Source organism: Rhinoraja longicauda, chromosome 17, assembly GCF_053455715.1.
Source record: "Rhinoraja longicauda isolate Sanriku21f chromosome 17, sRhiLon1.1, whole genome shotgun sequence".
Lineage (NCBI taxonomy): Eukaryota > Metazoa > Chordata > Chondrichthyes > Rajiformes > Arhynchobatidae > Rhinoraja > Rhinoraja longicauda.
In genome coordinates, this window is record NC_135969.1 from 21,996,123 (window position 1) to 22,013,626 (window position 17,504).

The following is a 17,504-nucleotide window of genomic DNA, read 5'->3' on the forward strand; positions in this document are numbered from 1 at the left end:
CCATGGCAGTCTGAGTATAACAGGCAATGGTGTTAATTATGCAGGAATTGCACACAGAGAACACATCTCCTTAGAATATTTTATCATACAAGGTGCTTTATAAATGCAATATACAATTTAACCTCTGATTCACTTCTGATCAGGAATTCGAAACATAGAAACAAGGTGCAGGAGGAGGCCATTTGGCCCTTCGAGCCAACACCACCATTCATTGTGATCATGGCTGATCATCCACAATCAGTAACCTGTGCCTGCTTTTCCCCATATCCTTTGATTCTACTAGCCCCTAGAGCTCTATCTAACTCTCTTTTAAATACATCCAGTGAATTGGCCTCCACTGCTTTCCGTGGCAGAGAATTCCACAAATTCACAACTCTCTGGGTGAAATTTTTTCTTCTCACCTCAGTTTTTAATGGCCTCCCCTTTATTCTTAGACTGTGGCCCCTGGTTCTGGAACCCCCCAACATTGGGAACATTTTTCCTGCATCAAGCTTGTCCAGTCCTTTTTATAATGTTATACCTCTCTATAAGATTGTGGTAGGAGCCCACTTTTGCTTAAATTCCTCCTAAGTTGCCAAACCCCCAGGGAGTTGGAACAATGCATGTTTAGTCCATTGCAGTATTTCCCTTGCAGCCTTCCCTCCCTATCCTACAACACCACCATCTGATATGGTAATGAACCTGCTCCCTTCTCCTGACCTGCCTCAATAATTTGTGCAGCATCAGGAACTTACGTGTGCAAGTCGTGATTCTTCCAAACCTTCTCCACTAACTTGGCAGTGATTCCCGAATCCAAGATCAGATTGTAGATCAAATCTGATTCACCTGGAGAAACATACAGATGAGGTATGAATGTTATTCACAGGTTTCTGAACTTGTTCCTGTTGCAATCTCACGTTGACCCATCTCTGGAATGACCCGATGAGCAATTTTGACCATATTCCTACAATAAAGATACATACATCTCTGAATAGTTTATAAACACCAGGTGCGGCTGACTTCACTGAAGGCACTCTCAAGATTGAACAGAAGCAGGAGGTGCAGTCAGGCCATTGAGATTTACAGCTTCTTCTGAAACATTCCTGCTCTTTTCCAAAAGCCTGCCTCCAGATGGAAAAAGAGGTCACTCGTAAACAGATCCTTCAAATACCAAGAGTGAGATACTCATTTAGCATGCTTGGCTATAAAAACAAGTAATAATTGTTCACAACGTAGCAGGGTGCTGATTTTGGTTAACCAGAGATATTATTGAGTCACTGCATTTGAGTCAGGTTAATTAGAGAGAGCACAGGGTTTAATTTAAGCAACAAATGGTGAGATAACTCCACCAGTGCAAGGCAGAGTCAGAGGAATGCAGTATATAGAAGAGGGAGTGGTCCCTACTGTTTCCTTGCTAGTCAAATTGGAGCTTGTTAGATCACTCCCATTTTTCAGCTCTCAGTCTGTAGCTTTGGTCACGGGTCTTCCAGTCCTCCTTCAGGCATTGGTTAAACCTGGTGAGTGCTCTGAATCTACCACCCTTCCAGGTAGTGACTTTGAGACCCTGACAATACTTCAGATTTAACATTGCTTTCTTCATCTCCACTCATCTAACATTAATTTTCTAATTTGTGACCTTTGCTAAGAAAGTAGCTTATTTCAGTTCATCCTGCTTATCATTTTAGTAATTCTTATAGTAATTCTTCTTTCAACTTTGTTCCACAAAAGCAACCAAAGCAGTCCGTCTTCCAGCCCTGGCAATATCCTCTTACAAGTCGTATGCACCCTTCTTGGTGTTATCATGCCCATGCTGTTATGTGAAAGTATATGGGGTTACAGCCATTCTGGGTTAGGTTAACCAGTGACATTACAAAGGCAATATAATGTCATGGTTTTAGAATAAACCCTTCTTTTCCTTTGTAATCAACAGGACCAAGCTTGAGATGGTAGACCAAAGGACCTGTTTTTGTGGTGCACACTGTATGACTGCTTGCAATGTACACGTCTTTGGCAAACTCATACTTACTTTATATTTGGCATCATTGTAATTTACCCAAGAATGAAGGTAGCTCTACGATGAAATCCACATCACTTCATCTATTCTGTGAGTGAGCAGGTAGTTGCAGGTCCACATCCATTTACACTCCCTACATAGCTTATCAATGTTTATCTGCCAAATGTTTTCACCTCAGTGAACTCACAACACTATTGTAAGAATGGCACTTAAGGCATGCTATGGCGAGGGATTTAAAAAAAAATCACTTCAGGTATAGCGAGCTTCTGAATTTCACATGAATCTGGTTACAGCAAGGAGAAAGAGGAGTTGCCGATATCAGAACCCACTCTCTTCCATACATTGAGTCAGTGCCTTGAACAAATTAATATTTAAAATGTAGACGTATGTCCACAAGAGATAATGTAACAGTGTTGTGGTCATTGCTTCTTTTAATGTCGGTAAATGCAGCACAGACCCGTGCTTTGCATAAAGATTAAACAATGTAATAATAAAATCAGAAAGCCCAAAGCATGGCAGTCAAATAGAGATGTTCTACCCTGAAACCCACTGCTCTACTCACAATTCTTGGAGTCAGGAGTGTTCTTATCCATCAGTGTGATAAAATTGAGCACAAACTCGGTGTTGTTGTCTGACTTGACCAGATCCTTGCAGTATTCCCTAGGATGAAATCCAAGTGTAAACACATTCCATGAGGGTAAAGTGGACACTGGTGTGGAAGAGACAGTGACAAGCCCTCACCCTCAAACCCCCAGGGTGTCACTCTGGTACAGGGATCAGACAGTACATGTAGGAGGAACATGCTGCAGGAAGTTCCCTATTCTTTAACACACAGACAGCCGGGCAATTACTGCCACATGTGATCATCATGCAGGGGTATGTGCCTTGAGGAAATGACCAGAGCAGCCAGGAAGCTTGTGCGTATGCCAGTGATTTGATAATGGCGAGAGACTAAGCCAAAGCAAGGGGATGTCCATTCCATCGGCAGACGTAGTGGGAGCAAACACAGGTCACAGCATGGATGGGAGGCAGGGGGTTTGGTGAAGAGGTGGCAGTGGTATTAACTGTCTCATGGCATGTTAAGATTTGGGCAGCAAAGTGACACATGGTACAATGAGCTTACAGCATGAAGTGAATGGGCAAGCGCACACACATACACACAGCTACCTGGGAGCAATGAATACATGTCCCACGGTCTCAAAGGAGCTGGGTAACAAGGATTCAAAATCTGCAATAAAAAGGAACATTATCTGGGAACTACTGGCGAGGGGGAGGAGCACCGTTTCAGACACCTTATCATCAGCACAGGAGAGGAGAAGAAACTATGCAATTTGTAATAAATGAGGTAGAGAGATTGATCTGCAGGATTGAAGCAAACCTCAGGAGAATAGTTGTAGCCAATATGTTGCCCAGAAAACAGGTATTTTTTACGGAACACAGAAAATATTTGCCAATAAAAATGAGGTAATTCAGGCTTTTTAGGAATGCAAATACTTTTAATTGATTACCATTACATTTTTTTCACTATCTTTCATTGCACCAATTGTGGTCAGCTACTGACTATCATTCAATAGGCATCAACATGGCCAAACTGTCCACGTTACATGGAGACATTCAAACTCTTTTTCGAGAGGGTGGAGCATAGGATTCAGTTACAGGCTAATGGGGAGGAAGTGAATGGGGTAGGTTCCAAACAGCACTGATATCTCTTCAGCATCATTGAAGGTAGGGGGGACAGAATGGGGAAGAGGGGTTAGTTAGTGAGAGAGGAAGAAAGAAAGAAAAAGAGAGAAAGCAGGACATTAAAATTCCATACAATAGGAAGCAGGTAACTAAAGGGAAAATATTCAGAGCAATGCAAAGGAAATTTCTAAGCCATTGTGGACATAACAAGACAGTGCACCAAGAGGGTTGGAAAGGGAATTTGAGAAGGGGTCAGACGGGCAGGTAAATGGGCAAGCAGGTTGGGTGCAGTGGGGGATAGGCACCGAACAGAGAGGGTGAGGGGAGGGGACCAAGATTAAGATACTTGCCCTTGTTGTTGTTTTGGACTGTATGAATCCACCATAGAGAGAGAAAGCAGAAAAAAAGGGGTTGGGTAGGAAGGGGGTCACAAACAATATTTTATTCAATTACTATTTGAATAAAAATATTGTGTATAAATATACTGAGAATCTTGCAACTGACAAAATAAAAATCTCCAAAGAGCAAACAAACAGTTGCAAACATCTAGACCGACAGCTCTAGGTGCTCTGCACACAAGGCCTGCATGCTGTGGCCAAGGGCGAATGATTCCAAAGCTTCAGCAAACACAGCTAGCAAGTCCATACAATTCGGAGAAATAAAAAAAGAAAGAAAAGAAAACAAAATAACAGAATGAAACAAAAAAAGCAAGAAAGAAACTGAAACCCAAGCAGAGCATCGTGAAAAGCATGCTTATTTTCACAGACTCTGCATGGTTTGCTGCTTTAGAATCATTGTATATTCTAGCAGAAAGCAAGAGAAGGAGAGCTCGACTTTTGCTTCATAACCAGCTGGTTGGTATATTAATTTTACTTTGACTTTGTTTTTGCTGCTTGCAAAATACGGAGATTCACCAACTTCAGAAAGCCCCTGTGTAATTGGCTAAACTGGGATTGTGAGCGGGAAGCTTGCTTTCTATCAGTGCATTAGTTTTCTGCAGGCCAGTGACAGCAGTCTGCAGGTTCAAGATCAGGCCAAAGGGCAGACAGACTGGACAACAGATACTTACACTGAGCTTGAAGGATTTGGTCATCCAGCTTGGCATGGATATAATATTTACTATACGGTGGCAGGACCAGGGCCAGGCTGGAAAGAGAACAAAGAGACAATGTCACATCTGAGCAGCCACACCTAGTTCCATTGATTAGGGACAATTCTGTTATTTCCACAGCAATTCAGAATATTCCATAACTAACTCCTGACAGCTTTTGGTAAGATTGCGATAATGTTAGTGATCCACAACAAATGGACCAGTAATTCAAAGACCAGTTCAAAGCTCACCACAGCTCCAGGGGAATCTTAATTAACTGTGGAATAAAAGGCTAGTTTCAGTCAAGGTGACCATGACACCACTGAAATATCACAAATGTCATCTGGGTCATGAACGAACTTTCATTTGATGTCTTTAAATCTGCTCTCGGTGAGGGCAATGTAATTTCAGACAGAGAAATTTGCTTGACTCTTTGAAAGGTCTTGCTAGGCCAGCTCAGAAATCACTTAAGAATCAATGTTTCAAACCCTCTGTACACTGAAGTCCCTCTTCATGCTCTGCGGCAATTTAAGTGAGCAATTTAAGCATCCACCATTGATTTACCTACTTTAGGAACACCTATTTGAAACAATGGGGTGGATTAGGCCTCCTTAACTTCTCCCAATTATTGCTCTGACTATATATTTGAGCTCAACTCCAGATCATCTCTTTGGAAGTTCCCTCCTTGGCACTATTGCCCTGTGCAACACATTTCTTGCCTGATCTCCTCAATGATGGGAGATCATTCAGATAGGGCTGTTTCGATGTGCAAAATGCCAAGGGAGCCTGAATCATTGCAAGTCTGAATCATTGCAATGGTGGACAATAAAAGAGCTTGTGTACGACACAATGTCACCTCAGCAGATGGAAGTGCAAGGCCCAATTATACACAAGGCCCAAATATACGCAAGGCCCAATTATACACAAAAGGATAATAATAGTGGGGAATAAAGGGTCTGACATGTTCTAAGAGATTGTCCCTGCAGAGGGCAGGGTCCTGCATAGTTTAGTTTAGAGATACAGCACAGAAACAGGCCCTTTGGTCCACCGGGTTCGTGCCGACCAGCAATCCTCACACATTAACACTATTCTACACACACACACTACGGACAATTTTATAATTTTCCCAAGCCAATTAATCTACAAACCTGTACGTCTTTGGAGTGTGGGAGGCAACTGAAGCTCCTGGGGAAAACCCACACAGGTCAGAATTGAACTTATGCCTCTAAAACTCTACCACTGTGCTGCCCAAAGGTTAGCAATATAACGGGGTGCTATCAATGTTGAGCAGTGAAGAAACTGAATATTATATGAAGTGACCTCAATGACAGACCAATAGTAGACAGAACAAGTTCACACCTGCCCCTGATCGCAGTGGTAGGGAGCATACGGATGGTCATAAGAGGAGTGACCACATTAAAGGGCAATGAATCATCTGGAAGTTACAAGGTTTGAACTTTAAGGACCGTATTGAGTTTGGATAATACATTGAGTGATCTCAATTATGATTTTTGGCACAATAATCGTGGCCCTGCATTTTCTCATTATAACAAATTTGAGTCAATGCCAATGTGGATAAATCTTAATGAACCTCCAATCTTGTAGTAACTTGTAGCTCTGATACTGCTGGCCAGATTGCAATTCCAGGATTATAGATTGAGGCGCATAGATTACCTGTAATCAGCACTTTGAATCGGGGTCCATGTGTATGTCCTATCTACTTCATCAATATATCTCTGAAGAAAAGAAACACAGTGAAACAATCATTCATATTCATATGACAGACACCTGTACTCAAATGCTAGGTTTAGCCGGCAATTCACTTGAGTTAACTTGAGCTGTTTGTTTTTTTAACAGGAAGCAGTCTGAGGACTAGGACTATAGACCTCGTTAGAGGACTATTCCCAACTCTGCAGTTTCAATCTGCAGTTCTTTTGATGAGTGATTACAACATCAGGGAAAAATGACACAAGATACTGGAGTAATTCAGCTGGTCTGGCAGCATCTCTGGAGAATATGGATAGGCACTGTTTTGGGTTGGGACTCTTCTTCAGAATCTTGTTTGAAGTAGGGTCCCAACCCAAAACATTGCCTATCCATGTTCTCCAAAGATGCTTCCTAACTCGCTGAGGTGCTCCAGCACTTTGAATCTGTTTTGTAAACCAGCATCTGCAGTTCTTTGTATCTACAAGAAGTTCCCAGGACTCCAGTTTCCTGCGTGGGGAATACTGACGAAGCCAGTTCTGCATATCCTTTTCAATGTAAAATGTATCTGCGATTGGAAGTAATATGTTAGGTCAGCTCGGTTTTTCCCCCATCCCACAAATAAAAACTATTTTTTTTATGAAAGCAGCTTGCAAAATTAAATATTGATGGTTCCAAGGTTCATCCTCTACTTTGAAATGTTAAGTGTTTGAATTGCGTTGGCGGAACTGCGAGGGACTATTTGGAGATTATAAATTTATGTGGATGTTGCAGTCATTATTTCAAAACAAGAACCAGTTTTCAGAATATCTGTTCTAGTGTACTTTGCAAACAGTAATCAGTTCAAAATTAAAAGGACAGCTTTGTAAACAGACAGGTTGGTTACTCACATGACATGACTCATGCAAGACAATTGATATGTGTTAAAAGGTCACAAAGTGCTGATGTGACTCAGCATATCAGGCAGCATCTTTGGAGAACATGGATAGGTGATATTTCAGGTTGAGACCTTTCTTCAAGGCCATGTTCTCCAGCGATGTGTCCTTTTGTGTAATAACCAACATCTGCAGTTCTTTGTTTCTACAATGGAGATGTGTTAATTGGTCTACATTAAACCAGAAATCTTCACCATAAATTATTTCACCCATTCTGATAGAGATGAAGGAAGCTTCCAGACCAGACTTATTTGTCACTTGGCACACCAAGCATGACCATAGGCATATTTGCCTGTCTATCTAGTTATGTAGTTAAGAGTGTCAGCCCTCAAAACACTAATTCTGGTCCATGGACATCTGGTTTCTCTGTCCTCAGAAGTTTTTAGACCATCCATAAGAATTACTTCGTCCAAACAAAAGTGTTTGAATATTCAAAGATGTCTTGGCGGCTACAATATGCTTCTGTTGTAAATACATAATTCTGCAGTTACTTGCCTACATTCAAAATGTTAAAACTTAGTAGATAATTATAGCCACCGAAACTGTAGCTAATCGTTTATTTATTGTTGTCTTTGTGTGTCATTGCAACTGTAGTCAATCACTTATTTGCCTTAGCGTTTAAAACATACATAAACTTGAAGTACAGTGCTTTGAGTTTGGAGATTCTACCGAGAATCTCCAAGAGAATGCCTGTTTCTCTTGATGATCAAAGACTTTTGTATCAACCAGCTTCAGCCTCTGAGTGACTCAGCTCAGAAGATCACAACAGGAACTGTCTTTGTGAACCAATGAATGGAAGTACTTGGGTTCGCCAAAACAATTGGCTTAGTTATCAATCTCAAATCGCAATAGATTATTTACTTCTCTGTATTGTCACAAATTCAATAGTTGTCTACACAGAGGATGAACACAACAGCAATGGGTATATGGTTTGTTCCTAATGTCTTGGCTCCCAAGACAGGGTGAAGTTTCTTGCTCTAATTTTCTCATGTACCACCAGAATGTGCAGAGAGAATCTGAAGAATACTATCTCCACCAGCATCATGCTGATGTCAGTCCTGACTATGCATTCAAATCCATGAACGCACAACTTTCTGACTCAAAAGGTCAGAATCCCACGACACCAAGCCAACACCGAGAAGATGCTGTGTTTGATCCTTAGTTTGTGAACCAACAGTAGCTGAAAAGATTAGCTCAACATTATGCTTCAATGTCTATACCTTTGCATTGATTTCGGTATTGATTCCTATACCAGTAATAGGTTATTGGATTAGACCAGGCTATTTCGAGAACATTGAGATAGTTGGGAGTTTGATTGGAAGGGCAGTTTGCTTCCTCCTTTAAGCTAATTATTAAGGAAACACAAACCCATAACTAAATGTGCAAAAGTACATACCTCATCCAGGGATTTGGTTAGCGTGCGGATGGTAATATTCCCACTCTTCCTATCAATCATGATTCTCCGTATCTGTAGAAATATAAATGAACATGGAACAGAAAAGGCAAAAAATAATTACTTGAAACAATGGTCCCTCCTGTCAGCAAGGCCTGCCAGTCAGCGGGTATGCTGTACCAGATAAGTGTTAAGAAGCACACTTGCACAAGACTGATCACTACCGATTCAGGTTGAACCTGGCAGTATGAAGATTTATTTACCTGTGGTTTATACATTGGTTGCATTTCCCAATGTCAGCCTGCCTAACATCAAGAATAATCTGAATAATACTAAAAACAATCCTGTACAGTGGTTAGAGTTGAACGGTTTGGAATGAGATGACAGTTGGATGCCAATCATTTGCGTCTTCAATATCACAAATACTGATACTGGAAATGTTGGTACAAAAAATGTTGGAAACCAAGAGCAGGTTCAACAGCAAAATAAACATCTTAATGTTTCAGGTTGAAGACTATAGGAACTGAGAAAGAAAACAAGGTAGCTTTTAGTCGTAGCATGGGGAGGGATTGTTTGGACAAAGGGAATATTTCTGAAACAGTGAAGCCAGGGTTGCCATGGAGATGGGTCGTTAATGAAGTAAGGTTATTGATAGGTTAATAAATGCTACCAGAGAGAGAAAACAGCATCTGTTCTGTGAGATGAGGGCAGAGAGAGAAAATACCAACAAAATAACGTGTAGGCTGCAAAATGGAGCGCTGCAGGGAATATCCAGCAGGTTGGAACATGTTGTGGAAAGAGAGAGATAAACAGTCATTTTGTTTCGCTGGAAATTGTGCAGAGAAGATATACGAGAGTTTGGCCAGGATTCGAAGGCCTGGGCTACAGGGAGAAATGGGGCATTTGGGTCGGCATGGAAGGGCCTGTTTCCCTGCTGTATGACTATGACTAATTTTACAGATTTACTGCAGAAATGGCCAGTTCTGGCACAAGTAGAGAAATTGTGTTGTTTGAAGTTGTTGAATTTGATATTGAGCACGGAGGTCTGCAATGTACCTGGATAGAGGACGTGTGGGCAGAGTTACAACGGTGCAGGAATCCGTAAATGAGTAGCTCAGAGTGGGAAGAGAATGGAAAATTAAAATGACAAGCAACAGAAAGCTCAGGGCCAGCCCAGCAGCCTGAATACTTACTTCAATCTGCTGCACTGCATTCACGATTTGCAATATGACTCTACATTGGAGAACCCAAACACAGTTAGATCACTGCTTTATGGGACACATGTTTATAACAAGGGCCAATGTTTGCTTGAGGAACAACATCTAGAAACATAGAAAATAGGTGCAGGAGGAGGCCATTTGGCCCTTCGTGCCAGCACCACCATTCATTGTGATCATGGCTGATCGTCCACAATCAATAACCCGTGCCTGCTTTCTCCCCATATCCCTTGATTCCACTAGCCCCTAGAGGTCTATCTAACCCTCTCTTAAATCCATCCAGTGATTTGGCTTCCACTGCCCTCTGTGGTAGAGAATTCAACAATTTCACAACTCTCTGGGTGAAAAAGTTCCTTCTCACCTCAGTTTTAAATGGCCTCCCCTTTATTCTAAGACTGTGGCCCCTGGTTCTGGACTCGCCCAACATTGCGAACATTTTTCCTGCATCTAGCTTGTCCAGTCCTTTTATAATTTTATATGTTTCTATAAGATCCCCTCCTTCTAAACTCCAGTGAATATAAGCCTCTTTCATCCTTCTAAACTCCAGTGAATCCAAGCCCCTTGTCTCATCTTGTGTTTCGGCATGTTGGAGCATTCCAGACTCAATCTTGCAATAAATAGCCGCTGGTGACTTGTTTTCATTGCCCGTATCAGAATTGGTCTTTTCCCCTCCAGGTTATGGAATCATAGAGTGCCAACCATCAAGCAATCATTTACACTAATCCTACGGTAATCCCACCTTATTCTCCCTACATTCCCATGATTTTCCACCTACATTCTAGCAGAAATTTACAGTGATCAATGAACCTGACAACCAAATTATGAGTGTGACACATTAGCTCAGTTTTTCTCTCTCCAGTGGTACAGGCTGGTGGGTTGGGTTATCCCTAAAGCCCTGCATTTCACATTCCTTTGCAATGCACGCAGAGGAGAACGTGCAAAATCTGCGCAGACAGCACCCGAGGTCAGGATTGAACACGAGTTTCTGGTGCTGTGAGGCAGCAGCTCTACCTGCTATGCCACTGTGCCACCCTAGAAATGAATAAAATAGATTCATTTCATGGGAAGTTAGATAAAGACACAGTAAGTCAAGAATAAAATAAGCTGCTAAAAGGTTTGAATGCACAATTCTTGTTCAAGGCAGATAAGACTGTGGATTTTTCCCATGGTCGTGTGGCTGAGTGAGATAAGGCATAATTTAGTTTAGCTTAGTTTAGAGATACAGCACGGAAACAGACCCATCGGCCCATCGGGTCCGTGCCGACCAGCGATCTCCGCATATTAACACTATCCTGTACACACTAAGGACAATTTTTACATTTACCAAGCCAATTAACCTACATACCTGTACGTCCTTGGAGTGTGGGTGGAAACTGAAGATCTCGGAGAAAACCCACCCAGGTCACAGGGAGAACGTATAAACGCCGTACAGAGAAAGTACAGGCTTAAAGTGAGAATAGTAGCCTTAGAAGGGATGTGAAAGGGATTGTCACACTGAGAGTGTTTGGAATCTGAGAGGGTTGTGAAGACAGTTAAACTTACATCATTTAAGAAACATCTACACAGGCAGGGAAGACTGATCTGATACAATTGAGGATAAAAGATTCTTAATGTCAGAGCTTGAATGGTGTGCTGCTGACCCGCTCCAAGGGATGATACTATTTGGAGAATGAATAAGCTTCTAGACATCCTTATATCTTGTTACTTTCCATTGCTTGTTTTCATCCTCCACTTCTTACCCATTCCTTGTTTTCATCCTCCAGTTCAGCATCCAGGAAATCCAGTGTTACCGGCTCCTGGAAGTTTATAATCTAGAGAAAAAGTAATTAGAAAAAGGGACAGGCACGATCAGAATAATTTCCAAAAGAAAATGTTCCCACCGTACAGCTTTGAATGTCCAGGCGTTCAATGTAAGGGTTATTTATTTATGACCCAATGTGCAGGCCATATCTCTTGGATTTAAACACGTTTTTTTTCCAATTTTATAGGTTTTGTGTTATCGCAATCTCAGGATCCACTAAGTGGCACCATTGACAAAGACAGCAAAATCAATTTTATACTGCTACCCCTGCCTATAGCTGACTATTGTAAAATATCCTTCCATCTGTGGAACGACATTCTGATGATGGGGTCTCATCCAATAGTTTACCTTTGCAATTAACCTTCTAACGCCCGCTGTGAAATGTGTTTGTGAAGGGCGTTGAAGAAATTTAAAACTAAAGTGATCAAACAAGGAATATGTGGAGTTTCTTTTAATTATTAATTGCACAGTTCCTGAATGTTACAAAACTATTATTACATTGTAACTTGAGCTGAATAACAATTATAAACAGAGCCTAGGTAAGAGAACCTGCTGAGATGGCTTACCTTTGGCTGCAGGTTGGGATGCAAGAGTACATACCCATTTGGATCAATGGCAAAAAAGTACCCATTTCCACCTAACTGTGAAGTGAAAATATCAGAAGCATTAATAGTAAGCACGAGCAGAAAGTCCAAATCAAAATGATCCTTCTTTGTTTGTAACTTTCAAAAGGATGTAGCAAAAACAGGAATATTAAAATATGTCAATTACCCTACTACAGACTGGGAACAACATAGAGTGGAGAAGGAGCAGTATTTCTGATCTCTGTATAAGAGAAAACTGGAAAAACAACTTTGGATTTCTTTCTAGAACATTAGGAGTTGTGGTAGGAGTTGTCTAGCAAATGGTAACAATAATATTTTAGGAAATAATGGAAAATGTCGACGGTAAAACTCAAAGGGGATTTATGATTTAAGAAGGGACTAGGACAGATATATTAGAAAAGAGGAAAACAACAACGGAGCAATTGGGTGGCTTCTGGGAAGAGGGTTATGTTTAGGGTTAGGTTACTGGTGGACCTGACCAACATTTCACCATCTATGGACCTGACCAACATTTCACCATCTATGGACCTGACCAACATTTCTCTTCAAGGAAGAAGGTTATCTTCAAACTGCATGCATTCTGGATAATGCAAAAAAAGACTGAATGTTAGCAAAGACGGTTAGTAATTCGCTGCAGTGTGAATGTGCAAGCACATTTCGCTCATTCTAACCTTGGTCATAGGGTCATGAATGATAAGCATTATGGAGAGATGCAGGGAGCTGCTGGAACGTTTGTAAGTTGCATTTCTCACTTTACTATGCACCTGTACATGCATTATCCATAATTAACATTCATTTACGTACAATACCTGCTTTCCCTCTTTAAATCTGTTCACATATTCAAATTGTTTGCAGATTTAACCAACTTGCAGGTTTTCTGAAAATCTTTGTCATTCTCGGGGAACTTGCTTGACCTGAGGCTGGTGGGGTGTGCTTATTCATTAAAATTGTGTATTGTTTTTTCACAGATTCCACTGATTCAACTTCTGGAATATACTCTCAGTCAAAGGACTCTTCAACATTTATTTGCAAATCCCTTGCAAAGGGATGTGAACCAAACATGGATAAATGATGTGTGAATTTAAGTAGCACTCATCAAAAGGACAACTTACTCTTAATGTAATGATTTTGTTGCCTGATAATAGCTGGGAAGAAACTGTGGAGAAATGTAAAACTTTGCCAAAAGACTAAGGGAAGGGTTTCCACTGAGAGACAACTTCGAATGCTGCACCTGTTAAAAATAGGTAAACCATCTTTTACAGTCTATCAGACCTCATCATCAACTGCAACAAAAGCAACCAATATAATCAAGGACCCTTTTCACCCGTTTATTTTCCTTGTCTCTCCTCTCCCACCGGGCATAAGATACAAAACTTGAAAGCACAGATTCAGAAACAGCTTATTCCCCACCATTGAAGAATGGTCCTTCCATAAGCTAGGGTGCCATCACGACCTTCCAATCTTTTCATTACCATGCAGTTGTCAGGACATTGTCTATGCTGCAGGTCTTGAAAATATATTACTGGAAGTCCAATGCACCCTGTCTACAGTGTAGGTGAAAGGCTAGGTTTGTACATACGTTGTAGCGAGGTGTGAGCTTCTTAACGTCATCCAGAGCCACATCAATCCCCATCACTCCGAGCATCAGCTGGTTCTGGAAAGGAAATAGTCTTTTTAGAATGGCTGAGCCCTGGAGTAGAGACTTTTATTCACTCCAAGGTGTTAGATCAGAAGAATTTATCTAAAGCAAGCAAGTCAGAAACTGCATGGGCACCATTTCCCTCTGGTGCAAGTGGTCTGCACTTTCTAACCTAGGAACGCCAAATGGAATGTGCAGCAATTTAAATAACCATTTAAAATGGGCATTCATAGCCTCATTATATAAAATGATCCAAGTAGAAGGAGGCTTTGCCTTAGCTTCTTGCCCCAGCCTCATTGTGCTCACCCCCTGGAGCCTCACTAAACAAGTGGGAAGAGCAAAGTTTGCATGTTAACAAAAAACAATCAGGTGACACTCAAGAAGCTGTTAAAACCAAGCGGTGTGTTGGTGTTGAGAGCAGAACACGGCGAGGCTCCTCAGTTACAGGTTTAATAACTTTAATCTTTTCACTGTTTGCCTGCAATGTTACAGGGAACAGCAATGACACTGTACCATTCCAGTGCATTTCCCAGCCTGGCCATAATCTTCATGGACAATGATCAGATAGCCTCTATTCACTTTTGCTTGGAATGTGAATTTTATGGGCATGATTGAAATTTATTTCGCACCTATAAAAGTCCTCAAGAAGGTGGTGGCATTCTTGAAGCACTATAGCTGATATCTTGGGGATTTACCCATACAGCTGTTGAGCAGAGTGTTCATATGCTCAGTGAAGATTTTGCATAAAACTTCAAAATCTGGATGGCACGAGAACTGTAAGACGAACTTGCATTTGGCAGTATTTTCACTTTGCCTTGTGGTGAAGTGGTGAAGGTTATGAGCTTTGGAGGTGCTGCTGATGAGGTCTTTCTTTGTGAGTTGCTGCAGTGTTTTCTAAAGGTGGTAGTCACTGCAGCTAGAGTACCCTGGTAGATGAGAACTATTTCAATAGGGCTGGGGTGCTAATCAAATGGGTAGCCCTGTCTACAGCTGCACCTGGGAGATGGAAGAGGGATTTGACGAGTAGATAAATGCTGGCTTTACCAGAGACCCACACACCCCATTAACGCGTGAACAATACATGCCATTGGGGGTTTTATCTTTTATAATGTTGACTTGCAATGTAAGCAGGAACCATAAGGGAAATAAAGCTATGTTGTTGTACTGGACAAGAATCATTAAGAACAGTTGCTCTGAACATCAGGGAAGGGCCTGTCCAAATGGTGAAGAGGTGGCCCTCAGGAACTGTAATGGAGATTCCGCAGAGAGCTTCCATGGTGTTCAGCTATGAAACCTGCAACTGGATATTGAAAATGGCATGACTGGATTATAGCAAAGTGTAAAATGCTCTATGATGCAAAAAAATTTGCTTAGAAGAGCTGCTTCTTTGCTATGTACGTGACTCTTTCAACCTGGAATAACATGTACACACACCCTGACGTACCTGCTGACCATTTTCCACTGTTATGTTGAAAACTGGCATCGTCCCCGTAATCACCAACTCAAGGCTCTAGGAACAGCAAATCAAACCAGCCACATTAGATTTCATGACATGGAACATTTATCACAGCACGACAAACTTTCCTAACCTCCTTGACTGGCTGCTAAAGTTTGAATACATCTCAAAGGTTAGGACTTGAAAGGTGAAATACTTTTATCTCCATTCAGCATTTGCAAAAGGCACTGATCTTGAACCTTGTTGCAACCATGTCAATGCACTCTTGGTTGCACCCAACTCTTCCCTCCTGCCAGAGGCCAGTGTTGGGCGCCAGGTCTTCTGGAACTATAGTGCTGGCAGTCAGCAGCGAGCCAGGAGGAAAGTGTTCCCAAGTCATCATTCTTTATGAATAGAGACAGAACTGATGAAACATTCAAACTTGTGGGGTTTCACCATGAAGTCCAATGTCCAGACGCTCCTCTTCATCAGGAATCACAACTGGCATATCCTCTCTCAGTCCATTAGAGCAAATTGGTTGAATCAGCTGACTCTTCACAAACCAGGCAGAAGCTAAGATCTCTTGAGTTGTCTGGTTGAGCTTTACAGAGTGCCCAGACCACCAGGGAGTGAAGTGCCCTCTTGTACAACTTGGCATCATGAGCTTGTCTTGCTCAATCTAAGCAAAAAATAACTTCAACCACAGACATTACCAGAATGCACATCTTTATGTGAACGCATATTCACCACGGGTAGCGCAATGGCTGCCTCGCCAAAAGTCTATCTGTTACTTCCTTTTTTGTTGTTTTTTTTAGTATGTGTTAAATGTATGTTTTAGTGTTCTTTAGCTTGTTTTTTTGTGGGGGGTGGGAAACTTTTTTAAATCTCTTACCTCGACGGAGATGCAATTTTTTTCCGGATCGTATCTCCGTCCGCACTGCAGCCTAACAAGTGGAGCTGGCAGCCCCTTGTTGGAGACTGACTTCGGGAGCTCCAACCTAGAGAGCCTGCGGACTTTAACATCGGGGAGCTCGCGGTCCCTGGTCAGAGACCGACTTCGGGAGCTCCAAGCCGCAGGAGCTTCGACCGCTCCGCGCGAGACCTTCAATCTCCCCGACGCGGGGGTTTCGACCACCGGCTGAGGGAGCTTCGATCGCCCCCGCTACGGATGGTTCGACTGCCCCGACCGCGGGAGAATAAAGAGGGAAGAAGTTTAGACTTTATTGCCTTCCATCACAGTGAGGAATGTGGGGAATCCGCTGTGGTGGATATTTACGTTAACTTTTATGTACTTGTGGGTGTTGTTACTTTTTTTAGAATGGCTGTATGGTAATTCGAATATTACTGTACCTTAATTGGTACATGTGACAATAAAAGACCTTTGAAATCTTAAATTGAATCCCTCTGTAAGCAAAGGCACTCCAATGTCCATTTTATTTCAGGGAAATTATTTGACAAATAATGCAAGCAAATCATCTTTTATTTCAATAATTGAGCATTTTTTTTAAACGTTTTAAATGAAGATGCAAATCAAACTCCAGCTCTTCAAGTATCCATTACTTGACACGTTTTATCCTGTCCCCACTTATTTTTTCTAGCTTTTTCACCCTAATCCAATCAATCTGAAAAATGGTCTTGACCTGAAACCTTGCCTGCCCATTCCCTCCACATATGCTTTTCCTCTGGTTCTTTATTTTTTGCTTCAGCTCCTCAACCTATCACATTATTTAGCCTCAAAATAAAATTCTTCCCGTGAGACAGATCATTTATTTAGCTGTTCCAGTTCCCATGACAGATAAAATCTGGCTTGTTTTATCCTGTGTGGTCCTCCAGTTACTTACGACAGCACAGGAGGCTATTGCACCCTTTGAAGTAAGCTCGTTCATAGCAGAGCATCCTACCATAACCTGTTCCTCTCTTATTTGCATGTAGCTCTGCAGCTTGCTCTCTCATGTGCCCAAAAATTCCCCTTTGAATTTTTGTTGCCACTTACTGCACCAGGGGTAATG

General features: G+C 41.7%; 1 protein-coding gene across 3 annotated transcripts in view; it reads right to left on the bottom strand.

Annotated features, from left to right (window-relative positions):
- The window catches only part of cacna2d2a (calcium channel, voltage-dependent, alpha 2/delta subunit 2a), a 353,483-nt gene that overhangs the window by 42,453 nt on the left and 293,526 nt on the right, over window positions 1-17,504 (bottom strand). For 2 of the 3 annotated variants that reach the window (XM_078414335.1, XM_078414333.1), the window contains 11 exons: window positions 15,505-15,570; window positions 14,001-14,075; window positions 12,383-12,457; window positions 11,755-11,826; window positions 8,802-8,873; window positions 6,441-6,502; window positions 4,746-4,822; window positions 4,027-4,044; window positions 3,161-3,221; window positions 2,556-2,653; window positions 735-825 (listed from right to left, as the gene is read on the bottom strand). In XM_078414335.1, coding sequence (XP_078270461.1) covers window positions 735-825; window positions 2,556-2,653; window positions 3,161-3,221; window positions 4,027-4,044; window positions 4,746-4,822; window positions 6,441-6,502; window positions 8,802-8,873; window positions 11,755-11,826; window positions 12,383-12,457; window positions 14,001-14,075; window positions 15,505-15,570 — 767 coding nt within the window. The remainder of the gene's footprint in view (window positions 1-734; window positions 826-2,555; window positions 2,654-3,160; window positions 3,222-4,026; window positions 4,045-4,745; window positions 4,823-6,440; window positions 6,503-8,801; window positions 8,874-11,754; window positions 11,827-12,382; window positions 12,458-14,000; window positions 14,076-15,504; window positions 15,571-17,504) is intronic. The other variant, XM_078414334.1, reaches the window with a different exon arrangement.